The 20,998-nt window shown below is 36.1% G+C and overlaps 1 protein-coding gene across 2 annotated transcripts in view; it reads left to right on the plus strand.

Moving 5' to 3' along the window:
- QRFPR (pyroglutamylated RFamide peptide receptor) overlaps positions 1–20,998 on the plus strand; it is a 45,886-nt gene that overhangs the window by 17,187 nt on the left and 7,701 nt on the right. For both annotated transcript variants that reach the window (XM_040474682.1, XM_040474688.1), the window contains exon 2: positions 18,740–18,898. In XM_040474682.1, the coding sequence (XP_040330616.1) occupies positions 18,740–18,898 (159 nt within the window). The remainder of the gene's footprint in view (positions 1–18,739; positions 18,899–20,998) is intronic.

Below are 20,998 nucleotides of genomic sequence, written 5' to 3' on the forward strand. Positions count from 1 at the left end.
TATATAATAGTATATAGTATACAGTATATAGTATATATTATATACTAGTATATAATAGTATAGTATATAATAGTATTTAATAGTATATAGTATACAGTATATATATATAGTATATAATATATAATATATAGTATATATATATTTAGCATATAGTTTATAGTATAGTATATAGTATATATATAGTATATAGTATATAATATATATAGTACATAATATATATGTATATATATAGTATATAATATATATATATACTATTATATTTTATTATAATGATTGGCTCACATAGTTATGGAGGTTGAAGAGTCCCACAACATGTTGTTTACAAGCTGGAGACACAGGAAACCCACTGCTAGTGGTAGTTCAAAGGCCTGAGAGACAGAGAATCAATGTGTAGATTCCAGTCCATGTCTGAAGGCCTGAGAACCAGAGATGTCCAGGGCAGAAGAAGAAAATTGGTTTCTCAGCTCAAGCAGGCAGGCAGAGAGCAAACTCAACCTTCCTCTGCCTTTTTGTTCTATTTAGGCTCTCAACAGATTAAATGATGTCCACTCCTGTTGGGAAGGGCCATCTGCTTTACTCAGTTCACCAGTTCAAATGCTGATCTCTTCTGGAAACAACCTCACAGACACACCTAGAGATACTGCTTAGCCAGATATGTGGGCATTCTATGATCCAGTCAAATTGACATGAAATTAACAAGAATTCATCTATAAAACACAAACCTCCTTTTACAACTAGTCCTTTCAAGAATAGTGATTCAGATAAAACAGAGAAAGAACAGAAAAGAAGAAAACAAAACCAGCAGTCATTAAACATATATTCATTGGCATTATTTTTAGTTATAATTTATTTGAATATTATTATGTATCTGATGGTATGCTAGAGCTAGCTTGCACCAGCTCATGAGAACCACCTGTGTGCATGTCTTTCCAACTCCACATCCACTGATACCATGTTGGTAGTTTGGAATTGGCCACGGTGAGAGTATTTACAGGAGGGATATTCACAAACACTACAAATCATAATCTTTTTTCTTTTTAACTTGGAAAGCTGGTTTTTAATAATTACCAGCATATCTTCACTTGTATCCCTTGTAATGTAGATGATAAACAATAGACGGCATTCTAGGTATTACTTGCCACTATTGGTGTAATGTATATTTTTCTTTTGTCATTTCTCAATTAGATTTAGCTCATTTTTAAATGCTTTTTTTAAAATGCTTATTTGTTTTGAGAGAGAGAAAGAGCATTAACGGGAGAGGAACAGAAAGAGAGGAAGAGAGAGAATCCCAAGTAGGCTCCAAGCCGTCAGCATAGAGCCCCATGCAGGGCTCCATCCACCAACTGCAAAATCATGACCTGAGCCCAAATCAAGAGTCAGATGCTTAACTGGCTTAGCCACTCAGGCACCCCAACATTTTGCTTTTGGTTTTTAAATATTTTGATTCCTTTATCCTTATCTGTATCCAAGCAAAATTATTTGGAATACTACTTTGTAATTAAATGTTTATTTGTGGGATATTGTTTAATGTCTGTTTTCTTTCCATGAAGAACAGCTAAGAGTGTTTATGTTTTGTCTTAGTCTGAATCCAAAAAGCCTTGGGGCACCTGGGTGGCTCGGTCGGTTAAGCGTCTCTTAGTTTTGGTTCAGGTCATGATCTCAGGGTTAATGAATTCGAGCCCTGCATGTGCATCCAGCTCTGTGCTAACAGCATGGGGCTTACTTAGTATTCTCTCTCCCTCTCTCTCTCTCTGCCTCTCCCCATTCATGTGCATGAGCTCTCTCTTTCTCTCTCTCTCTCTCAAAATAAATAAATAAGCTTCAAAAAAAGACTTAAAAAAAAAAGCCTTAAACAGTATATGACCCATAGGTGAATGAATGAACAAATGTGTAAATGAGTGAGAAGATAGAATATAGAATGTAAAATCAGTGTGATAGATTGAGAATATCCCTCCAAGCCCTTCCCACCCCACCCCCACGCCCCACAGTTAGAAGCTATGTTGCAAAGGTAGACCTTGAAGTGAAGGCTCACTCTCAAATACATTACTACCTCAGTGGTTCTCAAATTTCACTACATATTAAAACCACCTGGGAGCTTTTTAAAACCCTAACGCCTCACTCATATCCCATAAATTAGATTCCCTCAGTATGAGATTTAGTCATTGATTTCTTTTAAAGATTTCCAGGTAATCCCAACATGTAGCCAAGTTTCAGAACCAGTGCTTCCTAGGGCCTGAAATCTGGGGCTACATCTTAGAATTCCAAGCACACGCATATTCCCTGTTTTGGGGAAGGGAGTCTGAATATCTATCTAGAAGTGCCTGCTGACAGTGTAACCAACTGATGGTACTGTTTCTGTCTTCAGATATGCACTCATTTGCAGTCTATCTGTGTTCATATATTTATCTAATACTTTTATTTACAGCAGATAATTTATCTGTTTAGAGTTCACTTTTGTATATGATGTAGGATAGGCAACTTGGTTTATTTTTCTCCACGTAGAGCTAGTCTTCTTTACACCACCTATAAACAAACAGTTTTATAATTACGCACTGATCTGTGGTGCCCTTTTAATTATAAATCAATTTCCTATCTTCTTCTTAAATTTCTATTTTGGAACATTGTCTAGTTGCCTATGCCCACACCAGTGCTATAGTGTTTGTTGCAAAGGTTATTAGCATATCTACATATTGCATAAGGAAAGTCTCCTACTCCTTTAACCTCCTTTTTCTTTCTTTTTTAAATATTTACTTTTGGGAGAGCTCAAGCAGGGGACAGGCACAGAGAGGGGGACAGAGGATCTGAAGCAGGGTCTGTGCTGACAGGCTGACAGCAGTGAGCCCAGTGTGGGGCTGGAACCCACGAACCGCAAGACCATGACAGGAGCTGAAGTCAGACACTCAACCGACTGAGCCACCCAGGTGCTCCTCACCTCCTTTTTCAGAGTTGATGTAGCTATGTATGGACTTTTATTATTCCATACACATTTAAAAATAAGTTTGTCAGTTTCCTAAAAACTCCCCCTGGAATTTTGATAGGTATTGTATTCAATTTGCATATTGTTTTGGAGATAATTGACATCTTTGCCATGTTAAGTCACTGTATGATATTTTTATGTTAATTTTATGTGGTAAAACAGAACATTAGTCCCTCAAAGATTTCCATATTATAATCTCCACAATCTTCTACTTCTATATTACCTGTATGACAAGAGGGCTTTTACATGGGAAAAGGATCTGGAGATGGGGAAATTATCCTGGATTATCTGGGTGGGCCCAATTAATCACAGGGTACTTATAAAAGGAAGTCGGGAGTGTCAAAGGTAGAGAAGAAATGTGACAAGTGTCAGGGATCAGAGTAATGCAGGGCCATGGGTCAGGGAATCAGGGCAGTCTCTAGACATTGGAAAGGGCAAGGAAACAGATTCCCTTCTAAAGCCTTCAGAAGGAAAGTAGCCCTAAAGACCCATTTTAAATATCTGACTTACAGAATTGTAAGATATAAATTTGTGTTCCTTTAAGACACTGAGATTGTGGTTATTTATTATAGCAGCAATAGGAAAATAACACAATCACCCTAGGCATATATAATAACTCTCCATTTGTTGGGTCTTGTTTGATGTTATTCCTTGGTAACCAAAACTTGATATGTTCAGGTATTGGGTGGGCATTTCCTTTCTTTTTTTTAGGGGGGGGGTGGTGGTGGGCATGTGCTGTAAGAGAAGGTTAGGACCCCTTCCCAGCTCTAGGAGTTGCATTTGATTAATTTAGACCAATATTTTAAATTTCATTCTCCTTGTCAATAATGAGTTTAAAAATGGGCATGTGGCCCATTTTGGCCATGGGGTCTGAGGTTTTCCTCATTTTTATAAAGGGCTTATAAAAATATATATACTTTTCTTTACTCTTTTGCTTTTTGAAATGGTCTGAGATACTGCAGTCATTTATTTGGACAAAGGGACAATCCTAAGAACAAAAGCAAAAATATGCTGAGGAGGACAAAGTAACCCAATGAAGAAAACCCAATCTGTGGTGAAATCATTCAGCTGTGGAATTTACCACACTGTTATTTCCCTACCTATGGAATGCCTTTTATATGAAATGATACATTTTCCTTATGTTTTCGTTCAGTGGAATTGAATTTTCTTTTTAAAAAAAAATGTTTATTTTTGAGAGAGAGAGAGTGTGAGCAGGGAAGGGGAAGAGAGAGGAAGACACGGAAGAATTTTCTTTTATTTGCAGTCTGAAATATCCTAATTAATTAATATGTAAAACAAATCAATAGAAATAAAAATTATTTATTCCAACATCCAGAAATGATTACAGTGATCATTTTAGTGTGTTACATTTTAGTTTTTTCCTATGTATATTTTTAGAAAAATAGAAACATTTTAGTGTTTGGGTATATGTGTGTGCATATGTGTATATTGTTTGTTTACTGCTTGTTTCAGTTTTCTGTTTCATATTAAAATATGCTTTGAAAAATGATTTAATAATTTAGTAATTTACAACATATTGACATATAATTTAGTTCTCAATTTCCCTGTTTTGACATTGGTTTATACTAATTTGAGGTTATTGTATGTTTGGTGAGAAAAAGAGTACATGAGTTACATGAATATTTTGAAAATTTCATTTAGCAATTCTTGGGAAGGCACTTCATAATGTGTTTTGTTGGCCGATAACCTTCATTTTCAAGGATTTCTTTTCTGACCTTCTCCATATCTTTTATCATTTATGAACACAAAAACATCCTCCTTTATTACTTGACAGTGAGTTATTTTAACATTTTAGGGGCGCCTGGGTGGCGCAGTCGGTTAAGCGTCCGACTTCAGCCAGGTCACGATCTCGCGGTCCGTGAGTTCGAGCCCCGCGTCAGGCTCTGGGCTGATGGCTCGGAGCCTGGAGCCTGTTTCCAATTCTGTGTCTCCCTCTCTCTCTGCCCCTCCCCTGTTCATGCTCTGTCTCTCTCTGCCCCAAAAATAAATAAATGTTGAAAAAAAATTAAAAAAAAAAATTTTAGCATAAAGAAATCACATTAATTCTTCTTTTTGCTTTATTTCCCTAATGTTTAACCTGGGCTAACTTAATTCTATTATTTGAAAGTCTAATTATTGCCATCAGTGGAGAGGAAAAAGCCAATTCAGTTATTTTGCTAAAATGGTATTTATAGCTATTAGAATAACAAAAATTAGGAGAAAAATACCAGAACATGCATAGTTTTACTGTAGTGGACTTGTTGTCTGGCACAAATATACACTCAGAAGATTCTTCTTATAAGGTAATTGAAGGAAGTGCTCTGAGCAGAATTACAATATTAGTATGAGCTTTGGCTCCACAAGAAAAACCATAAGGTCTTATAATCCATGAGGCCCTTGGTGTAGGCCTACTCATCCTAAATCAGAGTCTTTCTTGGGGCCACTCCAGCCCATGAATGCACAGAACACCAGTTGTCTGTACATTGCCACATTCTTAAATATGTATAAGGCAACTAAGGATTGTCAGACAGTTTGAAGAAGATGTGCAAAATAAAAGGGAACAAGACAGATAAATGAAACTGGAAGGAATGGATTATTTATAGATCAATTTAGAAATAAACTCTAGTATTTTTATATTTACAGACATAACCCTGAAAAATGTCTTCTCACCTGATATTTTCCCAGTGGAATTACTATTTGTTTTTAAGTCTCAAACTTCTACAGTAAATGTATCATTCAGCACCACAATTTGCATGCTGATGTTTACATAAGAAAAAATTAATGTCCCTCAAATTAATAAAACATTTTAAGCAAAACGATACATAGAAACATTCTTTGGCTATGTTCCAAATATAGTTGGTAGAACAACATTACAAATAGATGTTTTGAAAAGCATGCCGAGTGTCCACAAAGAGATGTGTGTGCCAAATGTTGCTGACACCAAGAGAAACATCATGTCATTTTATTCATTCTTTGCAATTGAGCCATTCTTTGCAGCTCTTTGTTAACACTTGCAAAGAAGACTGGCTTTGAGAAGAGGTCAATGAGGAAGATGCTGAAGAATTTTTTAAATGTCATGCTGATAAATTAACAAGTACTGAATTTGTTTGGAATATCTGTTGGAAAAATTAATCACAGTGATAAGCTCGAAAACATTCAATTTAACCACTAGACATTGCTTGCTGAAAATAACTTGTGGGCTATACAGATACAACACTAATCATTACCGTTGAAGTTGGTGGAGATATTATTGCTTAATATTTCTTATAGCGCCACACAAAGAATTCTATAAACGTGAGCTAGAAGAGAGTAAATAAAGCACTGTTCTGTCTTTTTTCATCCTGAAGTGTCATCTGCCACCCTGAAGATCCATTTAGTAGCCCCTACCAACACAAGAAGGATAAAGAATCTGTCAGCTTCTGAGTTTGATAGTTTGCCTGAAATTGCACCTTTGCAACCCAGCTTACCCATGACTTTACTTACCACAACCAGTGACAGTGATTATACTTCAACCCTCCTCCTCTTTCAAATTTCCAATCTGTTCCCTTCTTCATAAGTAACAGGACACCCCTGGTATTTGCCCTGTTTTGTTGCAAATTTTACCTTCATTTTTCTAATATATTTTTTAATTTATATGTGCTATTTGCTATGCCTTGTTTGAAAAGAGATATTAATGATGCGCATGAAAATGCTGCATGCAGAGCAGCATAGGTACAAACCATTTGATAACAACCACTCTGTTTTTCAACCAAGAGCATTATTTTAGACATCTTATATAGTACATGATGGTTTTACTGTGTTTTAGTTACAAGTTACACTTAAGGAAATCTGTTGGGAGTTTAATTTGGCTTTTTAAAAAATGGAAAATGGACTACCAGTCCATATTTCACACAATGTCTCATTTTCATGAATGAGTTACTGATGTTGAGTGAGAGATCTCTGGATTTAAGGAGATACTGACTTCATAAATCATGAGTAAGCTTCTCCGAAAAAAAAAAAAAATTCAAGAATAAGGAAAAGCTCTTAAAAGTGAAAATGTGATTGATGAATTTATATAAATATTATAAGAAGTGGAAGACAAAGACAAGAAAATCTCCATAATGTGGAGCAAAAGACAAAGAGAATCTATAAAGCAAATATATACATATATACATGTATATACATATATATATGTATATATATGTTTCTATATGTATATATAGAAACAAAAGTGGTAGACATAGTAAGATCAATCCAGGAATTCCAACACCTGATTAATAGGAGTTCCACAAAAAAAAAAAAAAAATGCACAAAGAAAAGCACAGAGATAAATGAGTTAGAAATCTCTAATTTCAAAAGGTGCATACAAGGCCAAAGAAAAAGAGTAAAAAATGGTACATGCTTCAATGTATCCCTGCAATATTTCAGAATTTCAGTTGCAAAGAGATCAATAAAATATTCCAAATAGTAAACCAGGATACTTGTAAGTGAGGAAAAATCACCTGGACAATAAAGATGCTAAAAATCAATAAAGAAAGGTCTTCAATATTCCAAAGAAAGATGATACTGAATTTAAAGTCAAATTATAGCCATTTTCAGATACACAAGAACTTAAAGAGCTTACTTTAAAATCATTATTTTTGAAGAAATTACTTATAAAATATTCACATGAAACACAAGAACCAAGAAGTTGTGAAATTAAAGAAAAAGTGGGGAAGGAATCCATTGAAAATGAATATTATGATAACAGTTATACAGCAGTCTATAAAAAAAAAACCAAAAACTGCAGCCATCAAAATTAGAAGTCAGTAGTCTTCTAGAAGAATCTTAAAATAACAAATATTGATGAAGTCCCAATAGTTTATTTTTGCTTTTGTTTCCCTTGCATCAGGAGACATATCTAGTAAAAATTTGCTATGGCCTCTGTCTACTGCTTGTGTTCTCCTCTAGGATTTTGATGATTTCCTGTCTCATATTTAGGTCTTTCATCCATTTTGAATTTATTTTTTGTGTATGGTTTAAGAAAGTGGTTCAGTTTCATTCTTTTACATTTTGCTGTCTAGTTTCTCAACATGTGTGTAATTTATTCTAAGCAGCAAATGTTATGTGAAAAGTTGAGATACAGTATAAAAGTGATAAGAATGGTGATAATGGTGATGATGACAGCAGAAATATAGCTAACATTTATGAATGCACTTTCACACAGTGCCAGGCATGTCCTAAACACATTATTATTATTATTATTATTATTATTATTATTTCATTGAATCCTCTTTTTTTAAAAAATTTTTTAAACTTTATTCACTTTTTGATACAGAGCGTGAGTGGGGGAGGGGCAGAGAGAGAAGGAGGCACAGAATCCAAAGCAAGCTCCCGGCTCTGACCTGATAGCACACAGCCCTATGCGGGGCTCGAACTCACAGAGTGTGAGATTATGACCTGGGCTCGAACTCATGGAGTGTGAGATTATAACCTGAACTGAAGTCAGACGCTTAACCGACTGAGCCACCCAGGCACCCCATTCACTGAATCCTCTTATAGCTATGTGAGACAAGTACTATTATCATCATCTACATTTAAAAATAAGAAAACCTGGGGTGCCTGGGTGGCTCAGTCGGTTAAGCAGCCGACTTCGGCTCAGGTCATGATCTCGCGTTCCGTGAGTTCGTGTCGGGCTCTGTGCTGACAGCTCAGAGCCTGGAGCCTATTTCAGATTCTGTGTCTCCCTCTCTCTCTGACCCTCCCCCGTTCATGCTCTATCTTTCTCTGTCTCAAAAATAAATAAACGTTAAAAAAAATTAAAAAAAATATAAATAAAAATAAGAAAACCCAAGACACAGAGAAGTAAGATAATTTGCTTTAGGTCACACACTTAAGTAGTAGTAGATCCAGGATCCAAATCCAGGCAGTAATTCCAGACCTCATACTCTAAACCACTAGACTATGTTGAAGAAGGTACATGTTTCTTCTTCCAACTAGAAAAAATACAATAAAAAAATACCTGGAAAAAATAATAAGCAAAAATACTCTAGAAGAAAATTATGGCCCAAATATAAAGCACATTAAAATATGGCACTTTAGAGCATTAAATAAGTTAACAAGGATCATGATTATAAAATCAGAGGAAGAGAAATGTATTTAGAACATACATGTTGGCTTTGCCATTATAAAATAATGAAAATGCTATATATAGTTTTAATCTTTTATAATTATAATATAGGTCAAGTGAAGAAGATTTAATATGGCTATGAAACAGAATGGAAAGCTATCCGTGTTGATAAAGTAAATGCAAACGTGAGCTGATAGAAGTTTGAAGGAAGAAGAAAGGAAGCAAAGGAGGAAGGAGGTGGGGTATCATTATCTTACAAAGTGGGGGACAAGATAAGCTGTTGGAAGTTGATAGGCCAATGAATAGGGGTTTAAGTATATTACTTTATGGGCCTAAGATAGAGAAGACTCCATTCAAGAATTTAGGAAATAATCTCCCAAAACCTTTCCAAAGAAGTTATTGAAGAGAGTGTTATAATTCTAAGAAAATTAAAAGCTGTGGAGAGAAGCAAGAGTGAGAGGTGATAAAAATGAACCAAAAGCCCATCTATCCTAGAAGAAAGTCAATAGATATCAGTAAAATCAGTAAATGAAGAAAAGGCTATATAAAGCAATTAGTTTAGAGATGTAAAAGTACTTGGTAGAAGAATTAAAAACAAGTAGGTGTTGGGAACTAGAACAGCAGATGAGCAAGCGTGGGCAGACCCCTATTCGTTTTCATTATAGCCCTTCTGACTTTAAACAATTTGCTCATAATTCTGTGATTTAAAAGACATTTTTTAAAGGAAAGAGAAGAAGAAATTTACTTTGCAACTGAAAAATCTCTCCAAAAGAAAAATATCCAGGCCCAGATAGTTACACTGGAGAATTCTATGAAACATTTAAATTAACACTAATTTTACACAAATTCTTCCAGAAAATTTAAACAGAAGGAAGAAATACTAATTTATTTCATGAGGTCCTTATTACTCTAATAAACCAAACAAAGACAGTACAATAAAAAGAAAACTGCAGTCTACTATCTTTTAGAAATTTAGATACAAAAATCCTTAATACATTACAGACAGAATACAACAACATATAAAAAGAATGATCAAGTGCAATTTATCTAGGTATGTAAGACTTACTCAATATTAAAGTTGATTAAAATAATCCATGTAATCCACCATAGCTAATCAATATAATTAGCTAAAGAAGAAAAACCATATAATCATAGCAATTGGCACAGAAAAAAAAATTTGACAAAATCTAGCACTATTCATGATAAAATTCTCAGCAAGTTAGTAATAAACTTCCTCAACTTAATAAAGACAATGTAAAAAACCTACAGCTAATAACATACTTAATGGTAAAAGACTGAATAATTTTGTTCTAAAATCAGGAACAGGGCAAGGATGTTTGCTCTCATCATTCTTATGTAACATAGCACTCAAAATTCCAGCCACTGCAGGGAGACAAAGAAAGAAAATAAAAGACATGCAGTTTGGAAAGGAAGAAATAATACTACCTTTATCTGCAAATGACATTATTTTCTACATAGAAAATCTCTAGGAATCTACAAAAATCTCCTATAATTGAATTCAGCAAGGTCCCAGTATACCAGATCAGTGCACAAAATACAACAGTATTTCTACATATTAACAAGTAACATTCAGAAGCTGAAATGAAAAATATCATGCTCTTTATAATTACTCCAAAGAAAATGAAATACGTACTTAGATATGCTGTGAACCAAAAACATACAGGTCCTATGTGCTGAAAATTACAAAATGCTGATGAAGTCAGAGAATACATAAGTATATGGAGAGATATACTGTGTTCATGGATTGGAAAACTTTAACATATCAAAGATGCCAGTTCTCCCCAAATTGATCAATAGGTCTAATGTAATTTCTATCAAAATCCCTTCAAGGAGTTTTGAAAACAATATGCTTTGGAAAACTTATTCTAAAATATATATCAATAAACACAGGACCTAGAAGAGCTAAGGTCATCTTGACAAAAAAAAAAAAAAAAAGAATGCAGTGGGAGGATTCCCTTTAAAGAATATTAAAGCTTCCTATGTAGGTGAAGTAATCAAGACACAGTATTGGCAGAGAGATAGATCTAGATGAATAGAATAGAACAGAGAATTCAAAAATATATGTACACAAATATCTCAACTGTTTTTGACAAAGGTACATTTCAAAGGAGGAAGAACTACCTGATCAACGATTATTGCTGGGGCAATTGATTTTCATAGTCCAAAAGAAATAAAGCAAACAAAAACTCCTTAGCTTAAAAACCCCACTTTATACAAAAATGTACTCAAAATGGATCACAGACTTAAAGGTAAATGCAAACCTTTAAAACTTATAGAAAAAACTCATGAGAAAATCTCCAGGACTTCTTAACAGACACCAAAAGCACAATGCATAATAGGAAAATTTGGGAAACTCGCCTCATCAAAAGTAAACGCTTACTCTGTGAAAGCCTATGTGAAGAGATGAGGAGATAAGTTACAGACTGGGAGAAAATTCTTATAAAGCATGTATCATACGTCTGACAAAGGACTAGCATCTAGATCATATAAACACTCTTAAAACTCAGCAATAAAAAGATAATTCTAATAGAAAATGGATAGTAAAAGATATGAGGAGACATTTTATCTCAGGGAATATACAGATGGCAAAGAAACATATGAGAAGATGTTCGGCATTATTAGAAATTGGAGAAATAAAAAAAAAACCCACAAGATATCACTATACAGCTATCAGAATGATTAAAATTTAAAGAAATGACACTAAATATTAACAAGAATATGAAGAAACTGACTCATTCATACATTGCCAACAGAAATGTAAAATGATACAGCCACTCTGGAAAATAGTTTGACAGTTTCTTATAAATGTAAACATGCAATTACCACACAACCAGGTAATGACATTCTTGGGCATTTATCCCAGAAAAATGAAGACTTATGTTCACATCAAAGCCTGTACACAAATATTCATAACTGCTGTATTTGTAGTAGTAAATAACTGAAATAACCGAGATATTTTTCAATGGATGAATGATGAAACAAACTGGGGAATATTGCTAAGCAATACAAAGGAATAAACTATGGATGAATTCCAACAGTTGGAACAATTGGCCAAAACTTATGAATCAGTATATATAAGTTGACATGAATGTAATCATCACAACACCTCTCCTTGCTGGATACAACTCTCACTCTCTTGTAATCTAGACAGGGTCCAGCAGTGTTTCATTTCATCTGGTTTCTCTTCAGTTCCGCTTAGGGGAAGTGCCTGGCTATGGTCTGTGTGTTTGTGCCCACCCCAAGTTTATATGTTGAAATCCTATTGCCCAATGTGATGGTTTTAAAATGTGGAGCCTTTGAGAGGTGCTTAGGTGGAGAGGGTAGAGCCCTCATGAATGGAATTGGTGTTCTTATGAAAGAGCTCCCACAGAGCTCCCTAACCCATTTCACCAAGTAAGGATACAAGAAGTCTATGACCTGGAAGAGGTCCTCACCCACCCATACTGGCACCCTAATCTCATATCTCCAGCCTCCAGACTGTGAGAAATAAATTTCTCTTGTTTATAAGCCACCTAGTCTGGTATGTTGTCATAGCAGCTCAAGTGGACTGAGACGTGCCTCCTCTCAGAGCCAGTTGGGCAGTTTCTGTCTCCTTCCCTAAGTCGAGCAACAATTCTGGAGAAAAATGGCTCAACTTCTATCTGTTTCCCATGGCAACCTCTCTACCAATTTTTCTCTTGGCACCCGGTAGCTGTAGGGCTCTTCTGTCTTTCCCTCCACTTTGCAAGAGCTAAGGCTCCTTCTGCTTCCTCCTAGGTTTCTCCTTTGCCCCAAACCAAGCTTTCTTTCCCTTGGGCTAAGTTCTATCCTGCTACACAAATGCAGTGTTAGTGGACACTTCATAGGTCTTAAAATAATAACTAGAGTGCTTTGTCATAGTCTCGTGCTAAATAGGAATAAATATCAGAAGGGCCAAGATCCTAGGAGGGATAGGCAACACATTTCTTTTCAGATATTTAGCAACTATTTTCCTCTTCAGTTTGTATGCTTTAAGTAGGCAGAATATTCTATGGTACTGTATAAGACCACTTAAGGGTTTTATAACTTCTTTAAAATTGCAGATGACTTGTGTGCTGGAACCTCATCAAATTAAACTAGATGCAGTTGGAGCTGCTCCAGATAAGGTAGGGTCAGAGCTTAGAACCTCTTCTCCCTTCCTGCTTTGGACCTGCCTCTCTTCCTTATTGGCAGCTGCTTGAGAACCCCTGCAGAAATACAGAGCTCTGTGGGATACTGAGTGAGCCTGGCTCATCTCTGGGAGGGCCTTCCATGGCTCTAGTCTTTTGTGGTTATCTGCCACAGCTTGCATAACAATTCTGATTTTGACTATATTTCATTTGTTCCTCACTTTCCTACTATCTGATATGTTTCAGGATTTGGTAAATTTGCTCATTAACAGTTGCTTAAGAAACATATTGGACAAAGCCAGAAACTCACAAGCTATATTGGGACAGAATGTATCAATTGTTTCAATATGGCTTGTTTTGGTACAGAAAATTAAGGTAATTATAATGCCAGATTTTTCCAGATTGTTTTATAATGCGTTAAACCATTGTTTCAAATAGTGGTTATATAAAGTAGCCTTTTTTTTTTTTTTTGTAATATAAACTGTATATGTCTATTCACATTTTTTATTTGTTTTGTTTTGCCTTTGTTTTACTAGCCTTGGAACAGATTCTTCAGAGAATGGCTATCATTAGATACTTTCATGCAATTATACTTCATTGTACCAGTTTCTAAACTGATAAAAGAATGTTTTAATCTTTTTACATATAAATACCCTGTTCTTTTTACTCTGCCTTTCCACTTTGGTCATTGTTAAACTCACCATTACACTAGGATGAAAATAAATACTGGCCAAATGTTTTCAATTTCCAAGCACCAGTTTTAGAAATAATGAGGTCTTGTTTCTATTTGAACCACTAAGACCAATATTATGCATGGTGGGAAGTGAGGGCAGGATTGAATAGATAGAGTGGGCACCATTCTGTCAGAACACAGAATTCTTGTTCTGGAAAATAAAGTTGTATAAATAAGTCAAGGTTGGGAATAGAAGGCAATAAATAGTAAACAAAAACATTTCTTCTTAATCTAGTAGTCAAAGGAGACTTGTAGTTTCTTATGCAAGAGTCACACATAGTAGAAATAGAAGCAGCAATGGAAAAACCGTAATAGTAGGATCCGACTGTTATTTTAGAGTTAGCAATACACACAGAAAGAACATTGATCAGAGTAGTCTGCATTTTGGGAAATCCGTCTTCTAAAGAAATGATAATAAAAATGGAGTATATCAAATAAGTTTACTCAGTTACAAGCAACTGTTGATAGCTAAGTGGCATAAGAGAAGGGAAGGTACTGGAAGGATGTGGGAGGCTCAAGGATCAGTGTGAAGCTTGAGGAATGGGTCTGTAACAGAGGAACTGAGGGTACTCAGAGGTCAAAAGCGGTAACTAAGCTGTGGTGTGTTAACACTCAAGATCTGGTGAGCACAGGATTGCACCACCTCGACCCCCCTTCCACCTTCAATGTGTTCTTTCAACATATTAAAAGAATTGAAGTAAATTTGGAACACTGGAAGCTGATAGATTGTGAGAATTCTTTGTCTTCTATAGCAGGACTTCTTACCTAACCTGCCCACATACGGTAGAGTTTATACACTAGAGGATATTGTGTTGCTGTTAGGAAATGCAGGTGGATAGTCGATAATAAAAATATGAGAAATAGGAATTCCAGGCAGGCTTAAACAAACACAATCTGATATTAAAATCAGGTAATCCCATAAAGAAAAAAGGAAGGACATTCCAAGAAAGCAGTGCCCTATATAGGGAATTCTAGGATTATTTCAGTTTCAAATTGCCACTGTTAGGAAGACATGTTGCAAAGGACACATTCTTCCAAAGTAGCTCAGACCTATAAATTTTACACTAGGAAATCTAAAGTGTAGAACAAGCTGACTGAAGAGTCATCAGAGAGAGTACCAGAACAAGGGTAGGAAATTTAATGGACGACAGAAAAAAAAAAAAAAATCTTCAGTGCCTTTTTTGCTTTAGTCTTCTAGACCTTGAAAAATGATCTCCAAATTTAAAAAGAGCATACCAACGATGTTGAGAATGAAAAATAAAGGTCCAAGATAAGTGAATGGATAGCAAAAGAGCATCTATCTATTAAAAAAAAATTTTTTTAATGTTTATTTTTGAAAGAGACAGAGACAGAGCATGAGTGGGAGAGGGGCAGAGAGAGAGAGAGACACAGAATCTTAAGCAGGCTCCAGGCTCTGAGCTCACAGCACACAGCCTGACGCGGGGCTCGAATTCACAGACCGTGAGATCATGACCTGTGCCCAAGTGAGATGCTCAACTGACTGAGCCACACAGGACACCTGAACATCTACCTATTTTTAAAAGAACTCAAATCTTCAGCCTGGATAAATACCATACCATAACACTGAAAAAACTTGGCAATGTGATCAAGAACACACAGCCAGTAATTTCTTTTTTTTTTTTTTAATTTTTTTTTCAACATTTATTTATTTTTGGGACAGAGAGAGACAGAGCATGAACGGGGGAGGGGCAGAGAGAGAGGGAGACACAGAATTGGAAACAGGCTCCAGGCTCTGAGCCATCAGCCCAGAGCCCTACTCGAACTCACGGAGCGCGAGATCGTGACCTGGCTGAAGTCGGATGCTTAACCGACTGCGCGACCCAGGCGCCCCATTAATTTCTTAAAACATTGTTTGAAGAAATGTCAGAAGCAATGAGTTGGGCAAATGCTGTCTGGATGCATTAAAAGGGTAAGATGACAGATTATAGAACTACGACAACCCGGTGCGAGATTCTCAAGTGGATTATTAAACAGATGATTTATGAGACAAGAAAACTGCCACATAACATGGATGTGTTAAGTGAGGATGACATAGTAGAAAGAATTGGGAGTCAGACGACCTGAGCACAGGCCCTCATCTGTCAATAGACAGCTGTTTAGACATGAGCAAATCATTTGAGTGTTTTGAGCTGCATATCTTGATTTGGGAAATGTTATAAAACTAGACGCCCTTTGATGGTAGTTTAGAATGTATCCACAAAGAATCTATTAGCTCTAAATGTACCAAATTACCTCAATTCTTTTTGATGATAAAATGGCTTCCATTTATTAAAGAACACATCCTGTGATGGGCATTTATATGATTTTATAATCACATCAGTACACCCATAAGTCCTATGACAGATGGGTGTTATTAATCCTTTTTTACAAATGATGAAATTGAGACTCAGAGTGGCTAAGTAAAAGATCAGAAGAATCAGGATCAGAGCGTATCCTAAAAACAGGGAATCAGTTGACCAATATCCCATGCTATTATTATAGACACAATGAATGTATTTAGGATGGATAATACTACCATGAGATAAGACTACAGTAAACATTACCATAATAATTCTTACTTTTGGATAGTTACACATAAACTGTGTTGATAATGAATCCATGTTTATCTCATGGAAAGTTTCTTCTGGTGTTTCTTAACCTCAGCCTATCCAACTATTTTTTAATAAACAACTTGGTTGAAAGAGTAGAAGAAATTCTTATCAGATTTTTTAAAAAACAAAAAAGGAGACATTTTCAGATGAATAATTTATTCACATTTACCTTTATTCAAGTATCACATCCAAGATAGGATTAAAGGTAATTTAATTCATTCATAGTATGATCAGTATTCAAACAGTGAAATATATTAGTATGAAAGCAAATTTCTGCACTTAGCATTTAAACAACTCTAATAGACAAGGAAAGGCCTTAACTTTGAACAGGGTTTGGATTTGGGAAACTGGAACAGAGGATAAATGAGTGTGATTGGCTCTTGGATTGAAATTTGGAGCTCCCAAAAAGGATTGGAAAGGAAGTATCTAGAGTGATATCTAAATACGTCTTTTCCCTTAGTTTCAGCAATATTGGATGGACAAAAATATTCTATTAAAAATAATTTTCTGTTAAATGGACCCAGGTGGTTTCAAGTTGATTTCAAGTGCAACAGAAGCCAACCATTTGAAAATCCTAGCACTGAAAGTTGTTGTAAATTCTAGTCACAGTCACAGAACAATGTGAGGGGTATTGGAAAGGAAGCAATATAATCCTTCAGTTTCTGCTTTAGCTAGACCGCATCTTGGGATGGTGGGTTTCCTTCAGGACCATGTAGTTACTAAACCAAAGAAAGTCCGTGGAAGGCATCCAAGGAATTGAAAGGTTTGAAAACATGTCAAATGAAGAACAACTGGAGAAACTATAAAAGAAAAGACTTAGGAGTGGCATGGCTCTTTCAAAGATATGAAGAGCTGATGTTTGGAAAAGATAGTTGGTTAGTTCTGAAACTCTCAGAAAGCAGAAAGTGAAACTGGAAGAAGTGGGTGGAACTACTGAAAAGCACTTTCTCCAGTGACAGCCTTTCTCCCAAGCTGAATGGAGGCATTTTGAGAGGTTAAAAGCCCTCTGGTTACTCATTATCTTCAATTCAGTGAATTCTGGCTGAGAGCCTCCTTGTGCCATTCTAAATGCTTGAAATATATCAGGGAAGAAAACAGATAATTCTTGCTCTTGGATTGTTTACATTCTGGTAGACATAGGGAAACTTTTAATGAAAATGAAACCAATCAGTAGATTATGTAGTCTTCAGGAAGGTGAAAAAGTTAAGGAAAAAAAAGTAGAGTAAGAGAGAGGAGGAGTTCTCTGGGGGAAAAGCATTCCAAGCAGAAAAGGAAAGCCACACATCAGCATGAGATGGGAGTATGCCAGAAAGGAAGCCTCTTCTGCAGATATTTAAGCAGAGCTTGGCAGAGAATCTATGAGAGAAGCTGAAAAGATGATTTTTATTTTTGGTGAGAGCTTGGACTCCATGACTTCTGAGGTCTCTTCCAACTCTTCATATTCCCTGAGTTTCTGATTCTCTGATAATTCAGAGTAACTAATTTGGTAGCAATGAGCAAGATAGAGTCAAGAGCAGAAATGTTAGACCAGGGTTACAAATGAATGGTGAAGGGGCAAGGCAGATAGTGTAAACATTTCAAAATACTGGCAATGCATTCAAGTATTGTAAAAAATATTATGCAAATCATGCAAAGTCTATTTGCACACCAAATTTGCCCAGGGGCCACCAATTTGAGATCTTTGCACTAGAGAAAGTGAAATCAGTTATGAGCGTAATGATGTAATCCACACATAAGGTCTTGGACAGAAAGGCAAAGGAGAATAAAAAATAAAAGAAGAAATCTGAGTCTGTGGTGAGAATTCTTCCTTTGCCGTGATTTAACAAAGAACCAAAAAGAAAGACATAAAGATGACTACCTGTAGTTGAGACACCAGGAGACCACTTCACACTGACTTTGTTGTTTCTCGATCAAAGCTCACATTGATTTTTTTTCTGCCTGTTATCAATAACCAGATACTAACTGGTCCTCTCATTGTCCTCTATACATAATTACCTATAATTAAGGAACTTAAAGATAATATCAGCCAGTTCAATCTTTTTCAATTATTTTGAGTCTATAATGTCACTATAATCATAAAACTTTTAAACAGAGGCTCAGAATTAATCAACTGTAACAATTACAAAAACACAGATAAAACTTTTATCTTGATGTTTAACTGGTCCTGTTTCCTTGCTGCAGGTGCCTTCATTTGCAAGATGCTGCCATTTGTCCAGTCAACTGCTATCGTGACAGAAATTCTTACTATGACCTGCATTGCTGTGGAAAGGCACCAGGGACTTGTGCATCCTTTTAAAATGAAGTGGCAATACACCAACAGAAGGGCTTTTACCATGCTAGGTGAGAGTGTGCCAGTGGCAGTACTCATGCTCTTCTTCAGTACAGAACAAAAGAATTTCTTCAATGTGAACTATATTGATGAAGCGGACGAGTAGCTTCCTGTCTAGCCTTGTAGGCATCAGGGAGTAATTTCGGAGTTTTAGTCCTCTCCCCATTTTACCTTGACCTCCACTCCTTTTCTTCTTTCAGTCCTAACCTCACACTTCAAATCTCCTTATCTCAGATTCACTTCTTCAGTTTAAGTCTTAAACTTTTAAGCACTACTTTTAGTTGATTTAAGATAACCTTCAATGGCATTACCACATTAATATTTATTAGATTAGTAAACTGTCATCCTGAGGTAAGAGGCGTGTAACCTAAAATGCCCTTCTTAGGGCCAGTAGATTTTGACAGGGGGAAGGAAAGGTGTTTTTAGATGGGTAGAGAACGAGGGTGCTGCTCAGAGGAGGCCCCAGTGCTGAGGACACAATAGCCGCGGGGCTCATGGGGATGCTAGGTGCTTGCTGAGTGTTGGAGGCGCCTGATGAAGACAGATTCCATCCACTTCATAATTTTGCTTCAGACATTCCTGCATCCTCAGCTTGATGTAACCATTTCTGAGTCAGCAAGACATGAGGAGCATGTACCTCTTGATAAGTGGCAAACTGTAAGTGGTGTCCTAAAGCCTAGCACAGTAAGATGGAAGCATTTCTCTATTCGATAATTACAATTGAGCCATTTAAAGTAGAGCCGTAGCATATGTATTACAGCTAAATAATGGAAGCTTGAGAAAAAAACTAATGCAATAACCAAAAAGAGCAATTTTTACTAGTATCTCACTTGAGAGGAATAGGTAAACATTTATTTCTGCTTTAGGAGTTTAGCCAGCATGGGACAGTAGAATTACAGAAAGAACTCCTAAGGGTTTTGCCACGCCAAACTCATTTTACATAGCATGAAATGAATAGATAAACCAACGGGGAAAATATTCGTTAGTTTTAGTTAGTTATTTTCCAATTTATGTCACATCCTCCCTACAAAGAATTCAAAGACCTCTTGGCTTTTAATAATTGACATCTTCCCACCTTCAAAACATCTGAAAAGCGTGTGTGGGTGTAGAAAGAGGATGAGGAAAGGAATACATGGAGGAGGGAAGTCATTAAAAAAGGAAAGAGAAGTAGAGAGTCTCAGCATCTGAGGGCAAAGTCGATAACAGGCAGTCAAGGCAGTTTCTACTCAAAAAATTCATAGGAGACAGAAAGGATTTTAAATCAAGAAGGCTCAGCATCCCATGGGGCTTTCACACAGTGTTGCCTGATGTCTCTCTCTGGCCAAGTACCTCTTAGCTGAGACTGCTTTGCCTCCAGGCCCCCACCATCAGAGACCTGCTAGACTTATTTGCCCACAAAGGTTCATTTACACCAGTAATATTCATCTAACTTCAACCTTTCTATCCCTGAACAGGCAATAGACCCAGAAGGATTGGCAAGGAGCTAAGTCAATTAGACTCAGAATCCAGAATTTCTACTAAAGATTGGAAAAGTGATTGGACATAAGATTACATAGTGAGATAATGATTGGACTAGATTAGAGCAGATGTTTATGGCGATGTGGATAGAGAGAGATTGATTTGTGAGTCTGAGAACTGTCTTGAATCATCGAATAATAATGACTATCTATAGGCAGTGCCAGTTCACGTATTTCTTTATAATAAACCCCAGTTATGGCTTAAGTGAGTCCCAGTTCCTTGAAATCCAAGGCAATATGCTGTTTTCTTAATAGTACCTAATACAGAGAGAATAAGAAGAATTTGAGCTGGGATATTTCTCTCAGAATTGATGGTGGGTCTCTTGGTTATGGCCTCATCCTAGTCTGTTCTGATTCTCTTTTGTTCCTTGCTAAGGACACATCATTAAAGCAATTCTGTCAACAAAATCATGAAGGACAGGAAATTTGGAAACAGCATTCTGGTTTCTTATCAAATGTTTGCTTTGTAAATAAGAAAATAATACTCATGATGCATAAGATAAATGTACTCAATTTTAAGAAGAAATTGTAGAGGGTGATCAATATCATGTTTAAGTTATTCATCCGTTTGACAACCAAACAGCAGGTGCTTCT

Source organism: Herpailurus yagouaroundi, unplaced genomic scaffold (assembly GCF_014898765.1).
Source record: "Herpailurus yagouaroundi ecotype Mexico unplaced genomic scaffold, PumYag 28, whole genome shotgun sequence".
Classification (NCBI taxonomy): Eukaryota; Metazoa; Chordata; class Mammalia; order Carnivora; family Felidae; genus Herpailurus; species Herpailurus yagouaroundi.